This window comes from Anabrus simplex, chromosome 2 (genome assembly GCF_040414725.1).
Source record: "Anabrus simplex isolate iqAnaSimp1 chromosome 2, ASM4041472v1, whole genome shotgun sequence".
NCBI lineage: Eukaryota > Metazoa > Arthropoda > Insecta > Orthoptera > Tettigoniidae > Anabrus > Anabrus simplex.
Window position 1 is genome coordinate 323,810,657 of NC_090266.1, and position 26,161 is coordinate 323,836,817.

Here is a 26,161-nt window from a genome sequence, read left to right on the forward strand (position 1 = left end):
TAATTTCTATTTCTTCGCCATATTTGTGATGAATAATATTTGGCATTAATACTGTATTTTGGATGGAGGAAAGACAACTCTCTTATGAAAGAGGGATGAATGTATCATATGGTTCCATTAACTTTGATGTTTTGGAAGTTTAATTGGATGCCATTATGCATCATTAGACCATGCGCCAAAAGTTGGTTTCAAGATATTCGCGTTTAACTTTTAGTTTTATGTGTAAATTCGAGCAAACATACATTTTTAAACATGGTATTCCTGGTGTCGTAGGATAATGGATTGTACCTTCTCACCAAATTTCAACATTTTTATACTCGCAGTTCATAGATTTTATTGAAAAAATGGCGCCTAGTCTACTGATGCAATTTGAGATATTTCTCACGTGCGAATAATGCATCACACTGCTACACCAATAACCTCTTACTGTTGAGTATCTACTGAGTAAGGCTTCAAAAAATATGTGACCACAGTTATGATTAAAACCTGAATCTCGTACTGCGCTAATTGCTTGAACCATCGCGAGCTGTGCCACAACTCCGACACATTATTGAAGTTTTAGATGGAGAAACTTTAGAGGGGGAGCTATTCCCTAAAGTCATTGCTGTAACCAGTTATTGATGTGACAAATTTGAACTGATCTGAGTCAAATACAAATGGTAAGAAGTGAGCCATTGTAGTCTATACAATGCAGTGCATATTTATTTATAGTTTTTCCTTCATGATAGGCCTATTATGTTCTGAGAGTCTAGTAAATAAATTTTTTCAATAAAAATTTTCAAGCCTATAAGTTAGTTTTGTTCTGCTTTAGACACACATTAGTTGCTAAGTAGAATGGCAGTTTCTTATACCATTAGGAGACTTGACCTAGATGTTGGGCCCCTTTAAACAAGCATAGTCATCATCATCATAATCATCATCATCATCATCATCATCATCATCATCATCATCATCAGAATGACAGTCCCTTAAACTAAGTAAAGGATATGGAGGCCAGTATATGTGGTTATGATTACCTTATTCCAAGAAAAATAAAGAGATTCTGAAAGAAAGTCTAGAATTTTAATTACTTATCTCAGTCGAACAGAATAGGAACAGAAAATGTGATTAGAATATTTGCTCCCATAAATTCACGCAAACACTGGACAGGTAATAAGATTGTTACTCTCAGTTCATTCAATCTCGAAATCAGGATCTCCATTGAACCCATCTATGCCATCCACGATGTCAGAATCTCCTTCAAGTTTCTGGTAAAATTGTTTGGCATCTGCAAGTATTAGGTGCATCAGCGACTTAAGGTCTCCAAGTTTGGCTTCAGAGATAGCATTTAATTTACAAAGTTTATTCCACCTACTCAATACTGTACAATATGTTATCAAGGGACTAGTTTTGACGCTATGTGGGTCATCATCAGCTTAACTAAGATACACTTATGGATTTGCTGAAGTCCTAAGACAAAATTACATTGTTGAAATAAAATTTAAAAGAATGAACTGTTTATGTGATGTGATAATGTACATATAAAATGGTGGAGTGATGAAATGTTGTAGATAAAATAATGTTGTACTGATCAATGACAATTTTTTTTTTTCCTTTCAGGATTTACGTCAATTACAATTAGACTGTAAGAATAGTATCACACAATTTTTACAATGATGATTAAAATATGCCCTTGTTAGTGAATACTCTAAAATTGCACTTTAAAAGTGTAATATGCCGGTTGAATGCAAAGTCCAGATACTTCTATTGATTTCTAAATTTCAGGTGCATCTTCAGGTAGAGAATTGAAATTTGAACATTCGCGCTGAGGGTGTTTGTCTTGCTTGAGGTCCAATATTTCTGATACAGAAATTAAATGTAGATAAAACCATACGACATTCTTATAATATAATGGATTCTTGATGTGGAATGAGGAAAATTTCTAATCCAAGTTCGAACCAATGGAACCTTGCATGCAGTGTGAACGACCTGACCGGTAGAGTGCAACTTTGTAAATTATATGTAATCTTAATTCAATATGGAACCAGTAATGAAATTTATAACCTTGAACTTCAGAGATAGGTTTTCCATTTGGCCACAAAGGTATTAATGCCTGATTAAAGGGAACTCTAGTTTCCCATGGTCGTCCCAGTCTTGACATATTTATATTTACTTTACTTTAGTTTTGATGGACATACTGAATGGCTGTGATTTCAAGAACTGGATTTCTTTTAGTTTTTGCTAGTTCATCTCTCAACCATGTACATCTTTTTCCCGATCCACAATCAGTTTTACAAGTTCTGCTGAACTGAAGAACGAGTTGTCTTCCATCTGGCGAACAACAATGGGGATTTTCCGCCTGCAGGTTCTCATTACGTTTATGTAGTTTTCTGCAGTGTATAAACACTGATGAAATTTGAGGGCACGCTAAATATCTGCAAAGTCACTGCATTCATTATTCTGATCTGGAATTCGCTGATTTGGCGCATATTACCTAGCATAACACGTTAAAACACTGTTACAGTGAAGCCTTCCCAACTTCTTCAAATAAATATATCGATACAGAAATATTACTTACATTGCAGACTACTGTATTAGATACCGTACAACAATCTCACTTTGATACTAACCTTAGAAAGTTCTTCTAGAATGATTCTCCGACGTAACAGTTTTAGCAAGCTGCATTACTTGCATTGTCCTTCTCATTACTTCCGGTAGTACTTCATACATCGCTGAACTTCGTCACTTGATAAACCACTCACTGTATCACCACGTCAATAACTTAGCACTATCAAAAACTCGGGCTCCCTTGCTGTCATCTACGATGCAATGTGAGAAATGAGGCGCTTGGTCTAATAATGTCCAATAACGGACCATTTATATTGGTCTAATGACTCAAAATGGAACGTTGCATAGTCTACTGATGCAGTTTACAGTTTAACTGATTCCCACTATGTCTCTTAGGTTTTCAGTTTACTGACAACTAATGCCCTCTTGTAAGCATTCCTCTACAAGGTAGTGCTAAAATCTAAATTTTCTTCAAATGGCACTTAGTCTATTGATGCATAACTCCATCCAACTGTAATGCTGAAATAACATGAAGGGGAAGCAAATCTCTTAAATACTAGAAGTATTAACTTCTTTTCACAGAAATCAATCAATGAATCACTACTGATCTGCATTTAGGGCAATCGCCCAGGTAGCAGATTCCCTATCTGTTGTTTTCCTAGCCTTTTCTTAAATGATTGCAAAGAAATTGGAAATTTATTGAACATCTCCCTTGGTAAGTTATTCCAATCTGTAACTCCCCTTCCTATAAACAAATATTTGCCCCAATCTGTCCTCTTGAATTCCAACTTCATATTGTAATCTTTCCTACTTTTAAAGACACCACTCAAACTTATTCGTCTACCGATGTCATATCACACCATCTCTGTACTGAAATGAAATGAAATGAAATGAAATGAAATGAAATGTCGTATGGCTTTTAGTGCCGGGATATCCCAAGATGGGTTCGGCTCGCCAGGTGCAGGTCTTGTTATTTGACTCCCGTAGGCGACCTGCATGTCGTGATGAGGATGAAATGATGATGAAGACAACACATACACCCATCCCCCGTGGCATTGGAATTAACCAATGAAGTTTAAAATCCCCGACCGGGCCGGGAGTCAAACCCGGGACCCTCTGAACTGAAGGCCAGTACGCTGACCGTTCAGCCAACGAGTCTCTCTACTGATAGCTCGGACCAAACCACATAGTCAAGATGCTCGTTTCCTTTCTCCCAAGTCTTCCCAGCCCAAACTTTGCAGTATTTTTGTAACGCTACTCTTTTGTCGGAAATAACCCAGAACAAATCAAGCTGCTTTTCTTTGGATTTTTTTCCAGTTCTTGAATGAAGTAATCCTTGTGAGGGTCCCATACACTGGAACCATACTCAGTTGGGGTCTTACCAGAGACTTATATGCCCTCTCCTTTACATCCTTATACTACAACCTCAATATATCCTCATAACCTTTATTTACAATCATATTAAGACCTAGGTACTTACAATGATCCCCAAAAGGAACCTTCACCCCATCAACGCAGTAATTAAAACTGAGAAGACCTTTCCTATTTGTGAAGCTCACAACTTGACTTTTAACCCTGTTTATCATCATACCATTGCCTACTGTCCATCTCACAACATTATCAAGGTCATTTTGCAGTTGCTCACAATCTTGTAATTTATTTATTACTCTGTACAGAATAACATCATCTGCAAAAAGCCTTTTCTCTGATTCCACTTATCTACACATATCATTGATATATATATATAACAAAATATAAAGGCCACATAATACTGCCTTGAGGAATTCCCTTCTTAATTATTACAGGGGCAGAAAAAGCTTCGCCTACTCTAATTCTCTGAGTTCTATTTTCTAGAAACAGAGCCACCCATTCAGTCACTCTTTTGTCAAGTCCAGTTGCGCTCATTTTTGCCAGTAGTCTCCCATGATCTACCCTATCAAATGCCTTAGATAGGTCAATTGCGATACAGTCCATCTGACCTCCTGAATCCAGGATATCTGCTATATCTTGCTGGAACCCTACAAGTTGAGCTTCAGTGGAATAACCTTTCCTAAACACAAACTGCCTTCTATCAAACCAGTTATTAATTTTGCAAACATATCTAATATAATCAGAAAGAATGCTTTCCCAAAACTTACATGCAATGCATGTCAAACTGACTGGCCTGTAATTTTCAGCTTAATGTCTATCGCCCTTTCCTTTATACACAGGGGCTACTATAGGAACACTCTATTCATTTTGTATAGCTCCTTCATGCAAACAATAATCAAATAAGTACTTCAGATATGGTACTCTATCCCAGCCCATTGTCTTTAGTATATCCCCTGAAACCTTATCAATTCCAGCTGCTTTTCTAGTTTTCAACTTTTGTAGCTTACTGTAAATGTTATTTTTATCATAGGTAATACTTCTTCAGCATCAGTCACCTCTATCTGGACATTATCCTTGTAACCAACAATCTTTACATACTGCTGACTGAATACTTCTGCCTATTGACCATCCTCGCATACACACTCCCCTTGTTCATTAATGATTCCTGGAATATCCTTCTTGGAACTTGTTTCTGCCTTAAAATACCTATACATACTCTTCCGTTTTTCACAAAAATTTGTATGACTGCCAATTATGCTTGCCATCATATTATCCTTAGCTGACTTCTTTGCTAGATTCAATTTCCTTGTAAGTTCCTTCAATTTCTCCTTGCTTCCACAGCCATTTCTAACTGTATTTCTTACAACATGCACCTCCTTCTTAGTCTCTTTACTTCTCTGTTATAATATATTGGACCTTTACCATTCCTTACCACCTTTAAACATACAAACCTATTTTCACATTCCTCAACAATTGCTTTAAACCCATCCCCGAGTCTGTTTACATTTTCATTTATCATTTTCCACCGATCATAGTTACTTTATAAAAACTCCTTCATGCCTGTTTTATCAGCCATATGGTACTGCCTAATAGTCCTAATTTTAATATCTTTCTTTCTTTCACATTTATTTTTAACTACCACAAAAACAGCTTTGTGATCACTAATAGCATCCATTACTTTGGTTTCTCTATAGAGCTCATCTGGTTTTACCAGCACCACATCCAGAATATTCTCCCCTCTAGTTGGTTCCATCACTTTCTGAATCAGATGCCCTTCCCATATTAACTTATTTGCCATTTGATGGTCATGCTTCTTGTCGTTCGCATTACCTTCCCAATTATCATTTGGTAAATTGAGATCGCCCGCTACAATCACGTTCCTTTCCTTATCGTTTCCCACATAGCTGATTATCTTATCAAATTATTCTGAATCAGAGTCTGTGCTGCCCTTTCCCGGTCTGTACACTCCAAAGACATCAGGTTGCCTATCATCTTTAGAGATGAGCCTTACACCTAGAATTTCATGTTTGTCTACTTTTTTGTAGGTTACAAATTCTTCTTTCACAAGAATGAATACTTCCCCTCGCACCATTCCTATCCTATCTCTACAATACACACTCCAGTTCCGTGAGAAAATTTCTGCATCCATAATATCATTTCTCAGCCATGATTCAACTCCTATTACAATTTCTGGTGAGTATATATATTTAATCCCCTCCCCTCCTTGTCAGTCCTATCTTTCCTGACAGCTGCAGAAGCTACTTCCTCCTTTCTTTTCTCCATCCCATGACCCTGTTCCACCTGTCTTTTCCTATCCACTACTCCATATTTCCCTTTCCTACCTTTTCCCTTTCTCGTACTTCCACACTTCTCAGCAACATTTCCCTGTTCCTCATCTTCCCTCTGTTGATCTACCTGCAGTGACTTGTACGGATTTCACACAGACACCTGTCCTGAATTCTGATCCTGAATGGAGCCCTTAGCCAGCAATGTCCTTTCCCTTAAAACATTAAACCACCTGTCTTCTACAATATCCCCCTTTCCTTCCCATCCCTCTTTTACACCTACTGTATCTTGTACGTTGTTTGAGGGAGGCCTACTTTCCTTCCTGTCCTCTGAGAGAATCCTAATTATCACCCTCAAACTCTCCAACTCCTCCCTCATACTACTTAATGCCTGGCCACACCCACAGCTTCTACACTTGCACTCCTTAGCCATTCTTTACTGAATAATGAAAAGTAAAGGCAAAGTAAGATAACTTATTCTGTGCAAAATAAAAATGAAAGGAAAGGAATATTGTCTAGGATAGTTCACAAAGATCACACAACAATAAGGTAATTAATATAGGCTACTACTACACTACAGTACTACTTAGTTGTATGATTTTTTTATTCCTACAACACCTTAGCGGGATGAAAATTACTGTTAATTACTGGAAACAGAGCTAATACACAAGAATTACACAATTCTAAACTGCAGTTAAGTCTACCCGAATTACTACAACAGAATTCTAGTAAGAGTGTTTCAATAGATACTGCAGATACTATACTACACAAATATTTCACAGTAATAGAATAAACACACTATTTTCTAATAAGATAGTATAATACACTACAATAATTTTAAACTACGTTCAGATGTATACTAATTACAACAGGTTATTACTAAGCACAAACAGAAAAGGAGATTACAATTAAAGTTCGAAATTTGCAAGACTACTCAAAAAAGTGAAATAAGCACTCTAATTTCTAATAAGTTACTATAATACACTACAATAATTTTTAAACTACATTTTTTCATATCCTAATTACAGTAGGTTGTTACTAAGCACAAACAGATATGAAAATTCCAATTAGGCCTAAAGTTAGATAATCACAAGAACTACCGGTACTCAAGGATTACCATTGAAGTTAAACATGTAGACAGATTAATATTTGTACTACTTTATCGTACTATGCTGTAATAGAAATGAAACCTGCCATTTGCACAAAAATACACACGAATGTAACAGGCAAGATACTATCTAATATACCGTATCTGCACTACAATTCTCAACTGAAATGTGGTTATGTGATTATTACAGATGATGGATTACTATTATTTTCCCTAGTCCGCGGGATGGAGAATAATGTTGTTTGAAAAGTATTTTGTACCCAACTCTTACTTTTCCCTAATTATCCATTGTCCTCATTTGATTAATTACCTCCTTAGACTAGATAGTGCAGTTGATATTATTTTGTGAAATTTACTTTAATTGATTTAATTGTTCTTTTGTTTTTCCAGAAGATCAATAGAGTCTTAGAAGATCACAAATCCTTTTCTGTTGGCAGAGGAGATGAAAATCAGACGAAGAATCGCAGTGAACTTATCATTCCATATGACCGCAATCGTGTAATATTAACACCTATACCTGGAAGAGAGCATTCTACATATATCAATGCCTCTTTTATTGAAGTAGGTTGTCTTATAAGATGCAGTTGTTGGAAATTGTTAATAAAAAGAATGCACATGCCATTTTTGTGAGAATTTTTGTTTATTTTTTTAAAATGTGCTGTATTTATTTATTTATTTATTTATTTATTTATTTATTTATTTATTTATTTATTTATTTATTTATTTATTTATTTATTTATTCCCAGGGATATGACAACTCAGAATCATTTATCATCACTCAAGATCCATTGGAAATGACAATTCCTGACTTCTGGAGGATGATTTCTGAGCAAGGCATCAGCACACTAGTCATGCTCTCTGATGTGAGTGTTTTTGTTTTATTAAATTTTTTACTTCTTAGTATGAAATTCTGTAGGATAGTGTCAGAAAGTTATTTTGATGATTAAATTTCCGTAACTTGTTTTGAGAATCATGCGAGGGTGTAATAATTCAACAATGAGTTAAGTAAATAAAGGAAATGAACTGACAAATGATATAGCAAGTTATGTGTAGAAAGATTTCTTCTCAGCCTTCAATGAATTCATTTCTGCTGGGAGGACTTCATCTCACATTGAGAGACCATCCTGACAGATCTTCAGTCTTGATATGGAAAGTGTAAGATAGGAGAAAGCTGGAATAGAAGATCTGTTAAGGTGGTCTCTCAATGAATGTTCACACTGATTCAAGATGAAGGTAGGATGCACCTATTCAGCACCAGTTCAAGGCCATGGTCATGCCTGCCCTCCTCATGTAGCTGGAAAGCAGAAATCAGTTCACCAGGGGCTGAGAAGGAATAGATGTAGAAGAACTGGCACTGATGAGGAGAGAACTCATGTACAGGAATATCGCAGTGTATGAAAATGCTAACATTATCCTTGTCCTGTGTTTCCATGTTTGTCCCAGTCTTCACGTTTTGTTGCTAACTCTTCCAAGACTGGCCTGCAATTATGTTGATCATATTATATGTTCATATTACATATTCCTGTTTGTGTTCCTGTTTCTTGATTTATTACTAGTTTGTTCCTAGCCGGGCTGAGTGGCTCAGATGGTTGAGGCGCTGGCCTTCTGACTCCAATGTGGCAGGTTCGATCCTGTCTCAGTCCGGTGGTGTTTGAAGGTGCTCAGATATGTCAGCCTTGTGTCAGTAGATTTACTGGCATGTAAAAGAACTCTGCAGGACTAAATTCCAGCACCTCTGCATCTGAAAACCATAAAAGTATTTAGTGGCATGTAAAGCAAATAGCAAAGCATGTAAAGCAAAGCAATAGATGTAGAAGAACTGGCACTAATGAGGGGAGAACTCATGTACAGGAATATCGCAGTGTATGAAAATGCTAACATTATCCTTGTCCTGCGTTTCCATGTTTGTCCCAGTCTTGACTTTCTATCGCGAACTCTTCCCAGACTGGCCTGCAATTATGTTTATCATATTGTATGTTCATATTATATATTCCTGTTCATGTTTAGTTTATTCCTTTCCATTACTTGTATAGAACGTAAGTTTTACCAAACTAAACTTGTTGATATCTTTATCTACCCTGTTCCCAGCATTAAAATATAATGTGCACAATTTGACCCATAATGTATACATAGGATCCATACTGTGTACATTAAACTATTTCATTTAAAATCTAGGTTTAGTGGGGTGGGGAGGATGCACGTTGCCCCAAAAAGCTCCTAGTTATTTATAGTAATGTTCACTAATACATATGTCTCAGAATTGGGCTGATGACAGCTCTTTCCTTGCTCCTTCATGGAACAACTTCCTAAAGAAACCAGCTTACCTATACCTCACTTCAAGTGTAAGCAGTATTCAGTCCTGAATATATAAGTATGTATTACAGTCATAAGAAACACAAATTGAATGAAATTGCAGTACGCCAAAAGAAATGGTTATATCACAAGTTTCTCGACAACAAAACACCATTGTGTTGGAATATCTGTGAAAAGCCCATAGGTAAGCAAAGAAAACTGTGACAGCAACAAAAGGCCCTCGGTATGCATTACTTTATGAGAACGGGAGCTCAACTGTTGTCAGTGACGAAACGGACCGATTGCTGGTGAATTGGAAGAAAGCGAGAGAAAATTAGCAAAGCTACCTCAGAAAGATCTCTGCTTAATGATTCCCACACCCACTAACCCAAAGTTCTTGATCCGTCGCAGGTCTCATAAAACAAATCAACATCGTCAAGAGAGCTTTTGAAGTACTGTAGATGAAGCCAAGAAAAGCCACTAGTCCATATGACCTTGTGGCTAAGCTGTGGCACTCAAAAATGGGATGGCTGATGAACATTTCCAACTTCTAGGCCATACAATGAAAATCTTGGAATGCATTCTTCACAAACAAATTTGCAAAGTTTTCAAAATGACCAAGAATAGAATTGGATTTGTGAGAAATAGCAGTACAGCTGTTCCAAACCTTGCTCCTAAAACCACTCTCATCTTGCTTTCCCAAGCAAGCAGAGAAGCACTCAATCAATCAATCACTACTGATCTGCATTAAGGGCAGTCGCCCATGTGGCAGATTCCCTATCTGTTGTTTTCCTAGCCTTTTCTAAAATGATTGCAAAGAAATTGGAAATTTATTGAACACATCCCTTGGTAAGTTATTCCAATCCCTAACTCCCCTTCCTATCAATGAATATTTGCCCCAATTTGTCCTCATGAATTCCAGCTTTATCTTCATATTGTGATTTCCTACCTTCTAGTCTACTGATGTCATTCCATGCCATCTCCCCAGTGACAGCTTGGAACGTATCACTTATAAATTGCATACAATTTTTATTTTTGTTTTCCACCTATTCAATACATATTGTTTCTTGTCGCTAGAAATTCTTTCTATTACAATACATGCAATGTTACATGCAATACATGCAACATATCACTTATTTAAATCTAAGAATTTCATTTTTGTCCATATTGAACTGAGAATGGAAGATAGGACCCTTGAGATCGATTTGGCTAAATTTGACGAGAAGAAGAGATAGAATGATAGGACACATCTTAAGACACCCAGGACTTGTTCAGTTGGTTTTTGAAGGAAGTGTAGGGGGTAAGAACAGTAGGGGTAGACCAAGGTATGAATATGACAAGCAGATTAGAGCAGATGTAGGATGCAATAGTTACGTAGAAATGAAAAGGTTAGCACAGGATAGGGTGGCATGGAGAGCTGCATCAAACCAGTCTATGGACTGATGACTCAAACAACAACACATCTTCCACATATCACTTAGTCGAACAGCTCGTCTCCTTTCTCCCAAGACTTCCCAACTCAAACTTTGCAACATTTTTGTAATGCTACTCTTTGTCGGAAATCACCCGGAACAAATCGAGCTACTCTTCGTTGGATTTTTTCCAGTTCTTGAATCAAGTAATCCTGGTGAAGGTCCCATACACTGGAACTATACTCAGTTGGGGTCTTACCAGAGACTTATATGCCCTCTCCTTTACATCCTTACTACAACCCCTAAACAGCCTCATAACCATGTGCTGAGATCTGTACCCTTTATTTACAATCCTATTTATATGATTTCCTGAATGAAGATCTTTCCTGATATTAACACCTAGATACTTACAATGATCCCCAAAAGGAACTTTCACCCCATCAACGCAGTAATCAAAACTAAGAAGAATTTTCATGTGCTGCATGACCTTCGATAATACAGTGTACCTAGTTGGCTGGTGCCACGGTTTAGGGGTAGCTTGCCTGCCTCCTACATGGAGGCCCTGGGTTTGATTTCCGGCCAGGTCGGGGATTTTTACCTGGATCTGAGAGTTGGTTCGAGGTCCATTCATCCTATGCGATTACAATTGAGGAGCTATCTGATAGTGAGATGCATTAGAAATCAGACCAACAGAAGTTGATGGCGAGGTCGTACTGCAAGTGACAAAATTTAAATATCATGGTTTTTCTGCTGCTGACATTTACAAACTTATCAAAGATTAATGCAGGTTGGATGAAGCAGCGAAAAGGACAGACATGACCTCTGAATACTGGATGAATGGCCATTTGAAATGACAGATCTATAGCATCATTCACCAGCTTCATTTACTATGTAGTACTGAATGTTTGCTAACTTTGAAAGAGGCTGATTGACTATGCATCATTGGAGATGTTTGGAGGTCTGTCAGAGGCTTACAGCAACGTTTGATCATCGTCCTTACAGCCCGGACTTATCGCCCTGTGTATTTAATTTGTTCGTACCGCTTAAAGAAACTCTAGGATGGCAACGATTTGAAAATGACGAGTGTGTGGAAGACCTTGTGAGCAATTGGCTGGTGACACGACCCTGTTCTTTTTACGATGAGGGCATCAAAATGCTGCCCATATGCTGGGACAAATGCATTTCCAAAGCAGGAAACTATGTGGAAAAATAAATTCTAATTGCCTTGTGTTTTTCAATAAATTTAAATAGAAAATAAAATCCTGTTTATATTTGATCCCCCCTCGTATGCAAACTGCAGCAAGCTATACTGTCTAAAATGCCATCATTTGTTTTGTTCTTAGAAGTAGCTTGAGAGGAAGTAAAGCCGGGCTGAGTGGCTGATATGGTTGAGGCGCTGGCCTTCTGACCCCAACTTGGCAGGTTTGATCCTGGCTGAGTCCGGTGGTATTTGAAGGTGCTTAAATTCGTCAGGCTCATGTCTGTAGTTTTACTGGCATGTACAAGAACTCCTGTGGGACTAAATTCTGGCACTTTGGCATCTCCAAAAACTGCCGAAGTAGTTAGTGGAACATAAAAGCAATATCATTGTTAAAGGAAATAAGTCTGCAAAATTTATCTGTTTACTTTCTTGTGAAAAATATATATAGTGTACTCTTTATTTCAGGTTGGAGATGGTGTGAAAAAGTGTTTACGATACTGGCCCGATGATGAAATGAGCCATGAACACATCCATGTAAAATATATTCAAAGTGAGAGCTGTCCTTATTACACGAGAAGAGAATTTAGTGTTACTAACACAAAGGTAATTATGTCACTTGATATTTACTATTTCTTTCAGTCAAATACAGTAGTAGCAAAAGTAATAGCCATTGTATGTCATCTTAACTCCTGTACATAACTCTGAATAGAAGCATTAGCAAATAATTTGTATTGTATTTCAGTTGACATGAACTCCCCTGCATTATAAATTATAACTCCTTAAGAAAATTTGTGAAAATTATCAATTACATACATATATATCCCACGTTGTTCCATCTATATGATGGGCCGGCGAATGAAGCCCCTTCACCAACTTCTGTCTTTGTACTTTTCTCCTTCTTCAGTGCTGTCCCAGTCCCTTCCTCGTTTCTGAATATCGTTTTTCACTATGTCTGTATGTCTTATTCTTGGCCGCCCTCTTGATCTTGAATATTTTAACTGCAGATCATACATTTTTCTGGGTATGCAATCAGGATCCATCCTTCGCATGTGACCATTCCATTTGAGTCTACGCAGAGTTATGTTATCCTGCATTCTACCAACCTGATGTTCTCATTACGAATTTCATCTCGTCTTGTTTTGCCAACCATCGCTCGGATGAATCTTCATCCTTTTATCTCATGGTCCAGGTCTCGCTCCCTTATGTCAAAATTGGCATGTAATAAGTCAGATAAATTGCTCGCTTGCATTTCAATGGTACTTTTGGGTTCCATATTAGGTCTCGGACAACTCTATAGAATGTTCCTCCAGTTTGAATCCTGCTGGTAAGTTCCTCTTCAGTGGAGCCTGTTGCTGATATCATGCTTCCTAGATATTTGAATTTGTTGGATATCTTGAGTTGTTTACCCTCTATTTCAATGTAACCTTCAGGTTGACCCTTTCTCTGCATAACCAACACTTCCCTTTTTTCCTGACTAAATCTTAGGCTGTACCCTTTAGCTGTTACTGTCCATGCATTGATCTGATCCTGAAGTTCCTCCTTGGAATCTCCCCATATACAGATGTCATCAGCAAATAGCATGACTTTCATTTTGTTTTCAACGTTTTGGCATACTTGTTCTTGAATGTCATTCATCACAGTAATGAGGAGAAGAGGTGACAGAACTCCACCTTACCGAGCTCGATAGCTGCAGTCGCTTAAGTGCGGCCAGTATCCAGTATTCAGGAGATAGTAGGTTCAAACCCCACTGTCGGCAGCCCTGAAAATGGTTTTCAGTTGTTTCCCATTTTCACATCAGGCAAATGCTGGGGCTGTACCTTAATTAAGGCCACGGCCACTTCCTTCCCATTCCCAGCACTTCCTTGTCCCATCATCGCCATGAGCCCTATCTGTGTCGGTGCGACGTAAAGCAATTAGCAAAAAAAAAAAAAAAAAAAAAAAACTCCACCTTGTCTTACGCTTTTAGTTATTCTAAAGGGTTCCGTCATTCCTGATGGTGTTTTGACGAGACTACTGATGTCGTCATATAAATTCTCAATTCGTTGTATTATGTCATTATTGATTCCACTGTTTCTCAACACTTCCCAGACTTTGTCCCTGCTTACAGCATCAAAGCCCTTTTCTGATATCCAGGAAGGCCAGCCAAAGGACCTTATTATGTTCATAATACTTCTCCATTAGTTGACGCAGTCCAAATATTTGTCATCTGTTGATCTGCCTTTCCGGAATCTGTATTGTTCCTCTAATAACTTTAATTCTATCAGTGGTCTTATTTCTCTTTCTAAAATCCTTTCATTCAGCTTTCCCACTTGAGAAGTTAATGTAATTCCTCTGTAATTGGAACATTTCTTCCTGTCACCTTTCTTATAGAGTGGAATGATGATACCTTTTGTCCAAACTGCTGGTATCTGCCCATCCTTCCATATCTTGTGAAAAAGTCTATACATCCACTGCTTTCCTGCATCTCCCATACTTCATCAATTCCTGGAGATTTTCCTGTTTTAATATACTTCCATGCATATTCTATATCATTCCATGTCAGATCTGTTATAGTGTCTTCCATCCTTCCATCATTAACTAGTCTGTCTAATGGAATGTTTGTGATACCATTCAAATTTAACAGCATATCAAAATAATTCTTCAATTCTTCTTTGATCTGTCGTCTGTAATGAGGTACCAACTATCACTAGTCAGATAATTAGTCTGTTCTTTATCCCTCCTCCTATTCTTCATCATTCCATACAACATTTTTCTCTTGCCATCTAAATCTTCATTTATGGCCGGTTTCTGGTACACCACAGTTACCTGTGAGTTACCTAACTGCGCTTGTAACTTTAACTGCGCTGTTAACTTTAATGAGTTTCCGGAAACTTAAATCCAGATTTCCAAGCCCTGGTAATAAACAGTACAGTTATCGTCATGTTAAGTATCTCTCGTCCTCCAATAGATGTCTCTACGCAAATGTTTTTAGGGTTATTTTGGTAATATCTAGTTACTTTTACCAGCAGAAGTTTTCTACAGTTGAATGGTTGGTAAATATGAACACAGTCATCTCAATCAGTCTGCTTCAACATGTAGTAATCTTTCATAATATGAATATATGTACGATCTAATAATGCTAAGATATATTTCCCCTTCTTTCTTATTCACAGTATGCAGACATCATCTTAAATTTCATCTTGATCGTTGTCGTCAGTAAAATTATAAAAATACACAGCAATTACCAAACAAATCACTTTTCCCTGATCCAGAAGACAACAAGCGTAAACAAAAATAATCACAAAAATGAAAGCGTGCAGCACACTTTGGAACCTATCATTCCTGCACTGATGATGCGATATCCATTTGTTCTCGCTGCAGCTGTTGCAGATTTTTTTAGTAGATAGCAAACAAACTGAAAACTCCTACTTAAAACATGCATATACTGTTTTTCTCTTCAAGGTTGCTGGACATGTATGGCAAGATTGCCGTTTCTTCAGTTTTTCTTCCGTATGTCGGCACCGAGTCTTATGTGCAAAATCTTGTTTATTCCTACTCGTATCTCTTGGGAACTCGCTCGTTTATCATTCTTCTTTGACTTGTAATTTGACCTGATCAGATGCCAAACTCTATAAGAATTCCAATTCCATTTTTTCCGGGCTTTTGTGGCACAACTTGAACAACATGAACGCATTAAAGCTGCGATCACCAACAGGCAAAAGAAAATAGCCATATCACTAAATTTTTCATTTAGTAGTTCCCTAATGTACTTCTCGAACTGAGAATTTGTAGCTCTTAATAACTGCAACGGACTAGTAATTTGTCATGTTTTACTTACACTGACCACAAAACATGCATTGACAAAAATACTCTCGTAACTGCTGACGTGAAGTCCACTTGAGAATTTCAATCGAACGTAGTGAGCTAACCCTGACTCAGAGTGTGAAGTGTGTTGACACAGATAGGAAAGTAACATAAACTACATCTTCTGCAAGATTTTTAATTAAATTAATCCAGATGTTTTATGTTTATTGGTAGTCTATGAGACCTCACGTCACTGGTTAAATGATATATTAACATTAAAAAAAGCAATGAAAAATTTATATTTATTATTCAGCAGTCTTATACCTAAGATATATATTATTTAGTACAAATGTAAATATTAATGGTAAATACTCTATAATTTTAGATTGGGTGTTCACTGACTGTTGGTGGGACGTATGATTATAGCTACACTGAAGGATCCTGATGAAAATCAGTTTGATTCGAGTTCTATTTTATTTGACGATTAATTTCCTGTATTGGAAGATACATCTACAGTAGAGGCGACATACTTCAAGGAGATTGTAACCTCTAAACAGCTGGAACATATGACACAATACAAGTGGAATCAGTGAATAAAGCCGATGATAAGGTGGAAGTAAACGTACTGACTGAAATATTGTCGACTCCAGCACACTCAAGCACGTTAAAACTAGAATGAATGACTGTAAATATACTATAACCAGTTCATTATCACCTACTAATGTTCACGAAATTAATATAAGACCTTGTACAAAACGGTATGGAGTGGCGCCTCATACCGGATTTGTTGGAATTAGCTCTAACCTAGAGGTAACTACAGCACTAGCTGCAGTTACCAGTCATTGCGGAGATATCTGTAAAGAAGCCAATAACTGTTGTTTAGGAAACTAATTTTAAACGTATCACCATGTTAAGTCGCTGATAACTATGCATCTACAGATAACTGTCATTCCAGAAATCGGCCGTTGGTTTATCACTCCGTTCATTCAACCATTTTTCTCTTTCTGCTCTGACAACCTGCTTAGATTCTTTTTTTGCCAACTTATGGAGTTCTTTGTCCTTATCTGTTTGACTTTTGAAATATTTTCTGTAGGTATTGTTCTTTTTAAGGACTGTGTCTCTTGTTTTATCATTCCATCATAGTGTGTCTTTCCATTTCCTTTTGCCATTTCTTCTTCCATGGTTTTCCGTGGTTTCCCATTTTCACACCAGGCAAATGCTGGGGCTGTACCTTAATTAAGGCCACGGCCGCTTCCTTCCAACTCCTAGGCCTTTCCTATCCCATCCTCGCCATAAGACCTATCTGTGTCGGTGCGACGTAAAGCCCCTAGCAAAAAAAATTTCTTCTTCCGCATGTCTCCTCTGTTGTCTTGACCAAACATCCCTTGAAATTTTTCCATTCTTCTTGAACCGTTGTAGTGTCTGTTTTTTGGTATTCACTGCTGGATTTTTTCTTGATATTCTATGGCCTTCTCTTTATCCTTCAATTTCCATACCTTTAATTTCTTGTCCTGGATGGTTCTTGTTTCCTTCAACTTTTTAAACCTGAAACGGCTAACAAGGAGCTTATGATCACTGTCGAGACACACTTGGGAGCACTTTCACATCCAGCAACATTTCTTGTATATATTTATGTACCATAATATAATCAATGATGGACTCCTGTTGCCCATTCCATCCATTTGTGGTGATTTTGTGACTTTTCTGTTTGTGATACCAGGTATTACCAATAACTATGTTATTTATTTCCCTCAGCGTTCCTTGGTCCCCATCCACGTGTGCCCATGATGCTCTTATAACCTTGCCTGTCACACCATACTTGGGCATTCATGTCACCAATAACAATGGTTCCTTCACTTCTAACTTTGCTCTTCCAAGGATTCTTCAAATAGGTCTTTCTCTGAATTATCACAACCTACTTGTGGGGCATAGCACTAAATGATAATAATGTTCTGGGTAGGGTTTAATTTTAGATTGCCGGGCTGAGTGGCTCAGATGGTTAAGGCGCTGGCCTTCTGGCCCCAACTTGGCAGGTTCGATCCTGGCTCAGTCCAGTGGTATTTGAAGGTGGTCAAATACGTCAGCATCGTGTCGGTAGTTTTACTGGCACATAAAAAACTCTTGTGGGACTAAATTCCGGCACCTCGGTGTCTCCGAAAACCGTAAAAGTAGTTAGTGGGACGTAAAGCCAATAACATTATTAATTTTAGATTGACTTGGATAATCATTACAGATTTGAAATTTATGTCTATTACATGCTGTTTCATTGAATGGTCCATTATAACACTCACTCCATTCTTAATTGAACTTTCTCCTGACTAATATAGATAGTAACCTCCTCTGAGTTCTTTTTACCCTTGTCCCTTCCACTTGGTTTCACTCACTCCTAGTACATTAATATTCTTCATTTTCATCAAATCAACACACTCATCTATTTTCCCTATCCAGGTAATGATATTCAGAGTTGTTACTCTGATTGTGGTCGTTGTCTTGTAGATTTTATTTCTCTTGCTGGATCTTGATGGAGCATCGAGCGTTGAGCTGTCATTAATATCAATACCAGGAGAACTTGCATCCTTATTGGGTTTGTTTAACAGTCCAAGGCTTCTTTTGGTTTTGAAAGCAATTCAGATTCCTCTCTTCCACTAACTTGCTAGGCCTAACGTTTCAGAGGATTTTCTTTCAAGGGTTGTCTCCCTTAGCCTTTGGCAGTCCCCTGCCTCACTGCAAGGCAACAGCTGATGAGTTTATGTGCCATTTCCTACACAAAGGTCTCATCTAACCTTCTAAGAGAAAACTTTTCCACCCATAGCTGTTTTTCCCCTAGTTTGTCGGGTTTGGTATCGGCCGCCCAACCCTCGGCCAGACAGTTACAGGTCTACTGTCACATACGATAGCAGAGTCTTTCCTGACCTGACCTAATTTTTAAAAAAATTATCAGTTATTCTTAAAATATTGATTTCCTCCCCACAATTGAAGAATTATTTTAGAAAGAAAGAGAATCTTCAGATTTTCACTTGAATGCCCATTATTTTCGTTGAACAGTAGTGCAACAAAATGTGTGATAATTTATTTTTCAACTAAGTCTTATGAACTAAACTATAATCTACCTGTTATGAATGCATGTATTTCAAAGCCTGGGAGTTTTGAATGATTAAATTTCATATTTTCTCTGCTAGAAAGCTGTGCATTTTAGCTTTTCAAATATATCTGTGAATCTCTGCTAGTGACTATTGTTTTCCACATTTTGCCTGATTTCATCACCACTTGATAAATGCCAAAAAGTGTTTCGTAGTGACAGCTCTACCTTATTGAATCTGTTAAAGACTATTTGTTATTCTGCTTCTATTTTCTATAAGTTTCTATTTAACATACTGTAGGTTGTAGTAAACTGTATCCCTGCAAATCATAATAGGATAATCTCCTTTGCTTTATTGATCAGTCAATCAATAAATACTGATCTGCATTGAGGGCAGTCGCCCAGGTGGCAGATTCCCTATCTGTTGTTTTCCTAGCCTTTTCTTAAATGATTTCAAAGAAATTGGAAATTTATTGAACATCTCCCTTGGGTAGTTATTCCAATCCCTAACTCCCTTTCCTATAAACAAATATTTGCCCCAATTTGTCCTCTTGAATTCCAACTTTATCTTCATATTGTGATCTTTCCTACTTTTAAAGACACCACTCAAAATTATTCATCTACTAACGTCACTCCACGCCATCTGAATACCAGTTCAATGAGGTCAGTAAAATTTGAAACTTTGTCATTATTGGAAAGGTTGTGGTCAGTCGAGGTTAATCTCTGTGAAAGCGGAGGGAAGTCTTTGAGAAATGTAACATTTCCATCCGGTTGTCTCTTTCACACAACATACGCTAAAAAATATGTCTGCTATCTTGGTTGTGAAAACTTTAATCTAGGAACTGAAGTAGCTCTTTATATGACATACATTGATCTCTGTTCTTTTAAAATGTAATTAATCTAAGAAACAGCCTCTCTGTTTCCCAATCATTAATTGATATTGTTTTCCAGACATTTAGGAGATTTCTCTTCTGTACATAAATATGGTGTTCACTTTTTATCAGAACCTGCATTGTGAGTGACAAAATTTTATTGAGTTTCATGTTTGAAAAAATAAACAGGATTTTAAGTGACTGAAATCCTTCTAAAGGGTGTCCTTAAAAATGTTCCACCATTTATGGAGGAGGCAGTACACAACAAATGAAGGGAAAAGGTCCTATAAACATAGTTACAAACCCAATATCTTCGGAGTCATGGTCTGCTACCACTATTACATCATTAATCACCACGTCTTTAATCTACTCTTTACAGCATGTGCTTGATGTCACCGCCGGCCATTGCAATGCAGCCATCCACCCTACATCGCATGGAATCACACATTTGTTGGAACACCCCTACCTGTTGCCAGATTGCTTCACAGGCACTGAATACGTGTTTCTGGTGCAAAGGATCCCGTTTCCAAAAGGCACTGGAGCAGGGTAATAAGCAGCTGTACAGATAGTGTGCGACGTGTTGGATATTTGTCAGCATACTGATTCCGTGCCCATAGGTTGCTTCCATTTTCTTGCCCGTAACAGATCATATCAGCTACTTTCCGTGTTGTACAGTAGGCCTCCATTACTTTTGTAAGGCCGGAGAAGGGAAACAAGAAAACGAATTACAATACTACAGTGTCATAACAAAACATGCACTACTTGAGCACTACCATACACCTGACGAAACTAACCAACCTGACTGCAAGAGCAATACGGTCTGTAGTACTCAGTGGAATACTGAATGTTGACTAGCACGATTCGTTCTCGCTTGATACAGTACAAATGCGCACACACGATGCATGATGTACTGCATCAATCATCTACGTACCATGGTTTTGGATTTGTTTTATGACAAAGTGTTTGGAGTGCAAGATATGAACCTTCGACGTTATAAAACCATAACACAGCATGCTAGTAGGTTTATGACCAATGTTTGGGTAGGTACGTATTTCAATCTTTTGTTGCATACTGCCCTCCATAAATTATTGGAATATCGTGATAATTATAAAAAATTAAGTTGCCAGAAGGAAACCATAATTGAATTTCATCGATTGCAAATGTTAAAATCATTTAAGCTCATTAGTCCTTTCCAGTCATGAAATTATGAGTGTTTTGCCCCAATGTAGCAGTAGTCTCATCTGTTGGACCACTGATAGTAGTGGTAGCAAATCAAAACTCCAATTATATTGAGTTTGCAACCAATGTTTATAGGACCTATTTCCTTTGTTTTTTGCGTTCTGCCTCTTCTGTAAATATTGGAACCTTCCATCAAGGTCACCCTGTATAAGGGTTGTGTGTATATATATATCTGCCAAGTTTGGGCATTTATGGCACTTCTCTACCTTCCCCTCTCCTTCCACCATTCCTCTTCCATAATTTTGTCCCTGTCCAGGTTTCTTCTTCTTGCACTCCTCTTTATTGAATTGATCCACCTTGTTCAGGGTCTCCCTCTCGCTCGTTTTCTATCGAATGTCCATCGTAATCCTAAGGATTGGACTTGGGTTCGATGCTAGGAGTGATTGACACCAAATTAGATTGATACTTTACTAAAGATTGACACTATATATTGACACACACATATATGTATATATATTGTACGAGTAACTGACAAGCACTCATTGACGTGTGTAATTGAGCATGAGGGTTTCGCAGCGCGTGTGCGGTCCTATGTTAGGAGATAGTACAGAAAGGGAGTAAAAGATTGCTTATGCTGGCCACATAAACTTTACTAAAATCAGTCAAAGTAAATGAATGGCCTATCATTGCCTTGAATATTTGTAAAATTGAACTCTCATCCATACTTACAGTAACACTCAATAAACTGATAATAAATTGTGTCAATCGTACTAGCAACAAACACTTAGAATAAAGTTCACCAATAAAATTAATAAAATCTCTTCTTCATATAATTAATTAACTTGGACAAAGAAAGTTCATTCTTGAATTTTATAAATGACAACATTAATTAAGATCACCTTGAAATAATTAGTTACTTTAAATGAATAATGTTCATTCATGAGGTTCATGAATAACGGCATTAATTAATTTCATCTTGAAAAATAAAGATCATTCCTAGTAATGGAACTAATGAAATTAATTATTAATTAGAGTTCCTTTCTGAAATGATTAATTGGTGCGAGCAAATAAAGTTCAATCTTGATATGCCTATCAAATTTCGAGTTAAAGTTCATTCTTCAATTAGCTAACTAACTAACTAACATAATATGGAGATACACTAAGTTCTAATTCTAACGTAATATGGAGATAAACTAAGTTCTAATTCATAGAAATGTTAACGAAGTGGCTAAGTTTCAAAGTTCCCACTCATTAGCAAGTTCATCGGTACAACTTAATATCATAATCTATGAGCTTCATTTCCGTATTGATTGCTATTACACCATAAAAATGATATGGAAGCCTCCACCTTATCAATACAGTGTTTATTTACTATTGATTACAGTAAATCTAGTACCGGTTTCGACCCCTATGGGGTCATCCTCAGCTGTCATATATCAAACTAGTTTCAAAAACATCACATTACAAAGGGTCCTTTCCTCTTTAACTTTTGAAAGTTACATGTTGTGAGGGGCATGTCACCTCATTATTTTGTTGATCTAATGAACATCAATTAAAATTTTTACATTACTTATGTATACTGATGTTTGTGAAGTTATTACTATTTACATTTGTGATATTGAGATATTACAATGTTTAAAAAAATTATATGTACATAAAAAGTTGACCTGATATAACAGGCCGTTTAAAGAATGAATGAAGTAGTAAAAACAAAATAAAATGGGTCCTCTTTCTACTCTAACTTGTTACATGTTTGTTGTTACTACAATATTCCTGTTGGTATGGTAAGTACACAGGTATTATGGAGTGCTACTATTTAATGTTGAAACTTATAACTGTTTTTAATTCATTCCAGTGTTTTCTTCGTCAAATGATTGTATAATATTGCAGGTGATATAAATATCTTTAAGATTCTAAACGTTGTTATGAAGAATTATGTCTTAATTTATAATCGGTCGGATGCATTGTCTGTGTACTATATTCTCAGTATGTACTAAATGCTGAGTTAAAATTGCATATAATGAGCTGAAGTTTATTTAGTTATAGCGTGCATCTTAGTATGGCATTATACTATGTCAAGTGCCAAACACTATACATTTTGATGTCTTGGGTGATCTCGACGTGCAGCCGTGCAATGCACACAGTGTCAACACCCAACACAATACGGCCTACAACATACACTGACTGACAGAGCAAATGCAACACCAAGAAGGAGTGGTCAGAACTTTATGCCAATTGCAGGGTAGATTGACGTCACTGAGGTATGCTCATGATGTGAAATGCGCCGCTGTGCTGCGCACGTAGCGAACGATAAATCGGACACGGCGTTGGCGAATGGCCCACTTCGTACCGTGATTTCTCAGCCGACAGTCATTGTAGAACGTGTTGTCGTGTGCCACAGGACACGTGTATAGCCAAGAATGCCAGGCCGCCGTCAACGGAGGAATTTCCAGCAGACAGATGACTTTACGAGGGGTATGGTGATCGGGCTGAGAAGGGCAGGTTGGTCGCTTCGTCAAATCGCAGCCGATACCCATAGGGATGTGTCCACGGTGCAGCGCCTGTGGCGAAGATGGTTGGCGCAGGGACATGTGGCACGTGCGAGGGGTCCAGGCGCAGCCCGAGTGACGTCAGCACGCGAGGATCGGCGCATCCGCCGCCAAGCGGTGGCAGCCCCGCACGCCACGTCAACCGCCATTCTTCAGCATGTGCAAGACACCCTGGCTGTTCCAATATCGACCAGAACAATTTCCCGTCGATTAGTTGAAGGAGGCCTGCACTCCCGGCGTCCGCTCAGAAGACTACCATTGACTTCACAGCATAGATGTGCACGCCTGGCATGGTGCCGGGCTAGAGCGACTTGGATGAGGGAATGGCGGAACGTCGTGTTCTCCGATGAGTCACGCTTCTGTTCTGTCAGGGATAGTCACCGCAGACGAGTGTGGCGTTGGCGTGGAGAAAGGTCAAATCCGGCAGTAACTGTGGAGCGCCCTACCGCTAGACAACGCGGCATCACGGTTTGGGGCGCTATTGTGTATGATTCCACGTCACCTCTAGTGGGTATTCAAGGCACGTTAAATGCCCACCGCTACGTGCAGCATGTGCTGCGGCCGGTGGCACTCCCGTACCTTCAGGGGCTGCCCAATGCTCTGTTTCAGCAGGATAATGCCCGCCCACACACTGCTCGCATCTCCCAACAGGCTCTACGAGGTTTACAGATGCTTCCGTGGCCAGCGTACTCTCCGGATCTCTCACCAATCGAACACGTGTGGGATCTCATTGGACGCCGTTTGCAAACTCTGCCCCAGCCTCGTACGGACGACCAACTGTGGCAAATGGTTGACAGAGAATGGAGAACCATCCCTCAGGACACCATCCGCACTCTTATTGACTCTGTACCTCGACGTGTTTCTACGTGCATCGCCGCTCGCGGTGGTCCTACATCCTACTGAGTCGATGCCATGCGCATTGTGTAACCTGCATATCGGTTTGAAATAAACATCAGTTATTCGTCCGTGCCGTCTCTGTTTTTTCCCCAACTTTCATCCCTTTCGAACCACTCCTTCTTGGTGTTGCATTTGCTCTGTCAGTCAGTGTAAAAGAATCCCTCACGCTATCACCCAAGACATCAAAATGTATAGTGTTTGGCACTTGACATAGTATAATGCCATACTAAGATGCACGCTATAACTAAATAAACTTCAGCTCATTATATGCAATTTTAACTCAGCATTTAGTACATGCTGAGAATATAGTACACAGACAATGCATCCGACCGATTGTAAATTAAGACATAATTCTTCATAACAACGTTTTGAATCTTAAAGATATATACCGTATATCACCTGCAATATTATACAATCATTTGAAGAAGAAAACACTGGAATGAATTAAAAACAGTTATAAGTTTCAACATTAAATAGTAGCACTCCATAATACCTGTGTACTTACCATACCAACGGGAATATTGTAGTAACAACAAACATGTAACAAGTTAGAGTAGAAAGAGGACCCATTTTATTTTGTTTTTACTACTTCATACATTCTTTAAATGGCCTGTTATATCGGATCAACTTTTTATGTACATATAATTTTTTTAAACATTGTAATATCTCAATATCACAAATGTAAATAGTAATAACTTCACAAACATAAGTATACATAAGTAATGTAAAAATTTTAATTGATGTTCATTAGATCAACAAAATAATGAGGTGACATGCCCCTCACAACATGTAACTTTCAAAAGTTAAAGAGGAAAGGACCCATTTTATTATTCTTACTATTTGAACATTTAACTTGTTTTTAATCATTTGTCAAATTGTGTCAGTTTTCATGCATATGCAACGCTTTGTAATGTGATGTTTTTGAAACTAGTTTGATATATGACAGCTGAGGATGACCCCATAGGGGTCAAAACCGGTACTGGATTTACTGTAATCAATAGTAAATAAACACTGTATTGATAAGGTGGAGGCTTCCATATCATTTTTATGTTACAACTTAATATTACACTGGTTTGAAGAAATAGCAAGTCATTTGAAAAATTGGAATGTAAGAGTTCGAAATCATATTGAATGAGAATTAAAGTTGCTGGAAAGTTTTAAAGTGACTTGCTGAATTGAAAGTTACTTGATAAGACACCGTTCACACTATTCTTTAATGACACAGACACCTTATTGAAGAACTGGCTCCGTTTGACTGTGTCCTCGCAGACTGTAGTACCATGTCTACCATGGATCAGGAACACCACCACTGGAACACCATCCCTCGAAGTTACCACGTCCACCATAGACCGGAACACCACCATTACATCCCTCAAAGTTACCACGTCTCCATCGACGGGTGTTCGCATGACAATACGGGCGGTCGGAGTATGCATGAGGCATTGGTTTACACACACCACTTCAAGTGATATTGCACTGTTCGTTCCAAGTAGCACGTCTAATATGCTCAGTAATTTGCACCAAGTCCACTAGTAAGGTATTTGACTTGTCATGAGACACTGAATTTACTAAGTTCCACTTGCCAG

The 26,161-nt window shown here is 38.0% G+C and overlaps 1 protein-coding gene across 3 annotated transcripts in view; it reads left to right on the forward strand.

Moving 5' to 3' along the window:
• The window catches only part of Ptp69D (Protein tyrosine phosphatase 69D), a 976,604-nt gene that overhangs the window by 817,412 nt on the left and 133,031 nt on the right, over positions 1-26,161 (forward strand). For all 3 annotated transcript variants that reach the window (XM_068226166.1, XM_068226167.1, XM_068226168.1), the window contains 3 exons: positions 7,702-7,872; positions 8,058-8,174; positions 12,682-12,819. In XM_068226166.1, coding sequence (XP_068082267.1) covers positions 7,702-7,872; positions 8,058-8,174; positions 12,682-12,819 — 426 coding nt within the window. The remainder of the gene's footprint in view (positions 1-7,701; positions 7,873-8,057; positions 8,175-12,681; positions 12,820-26,161) is intronic.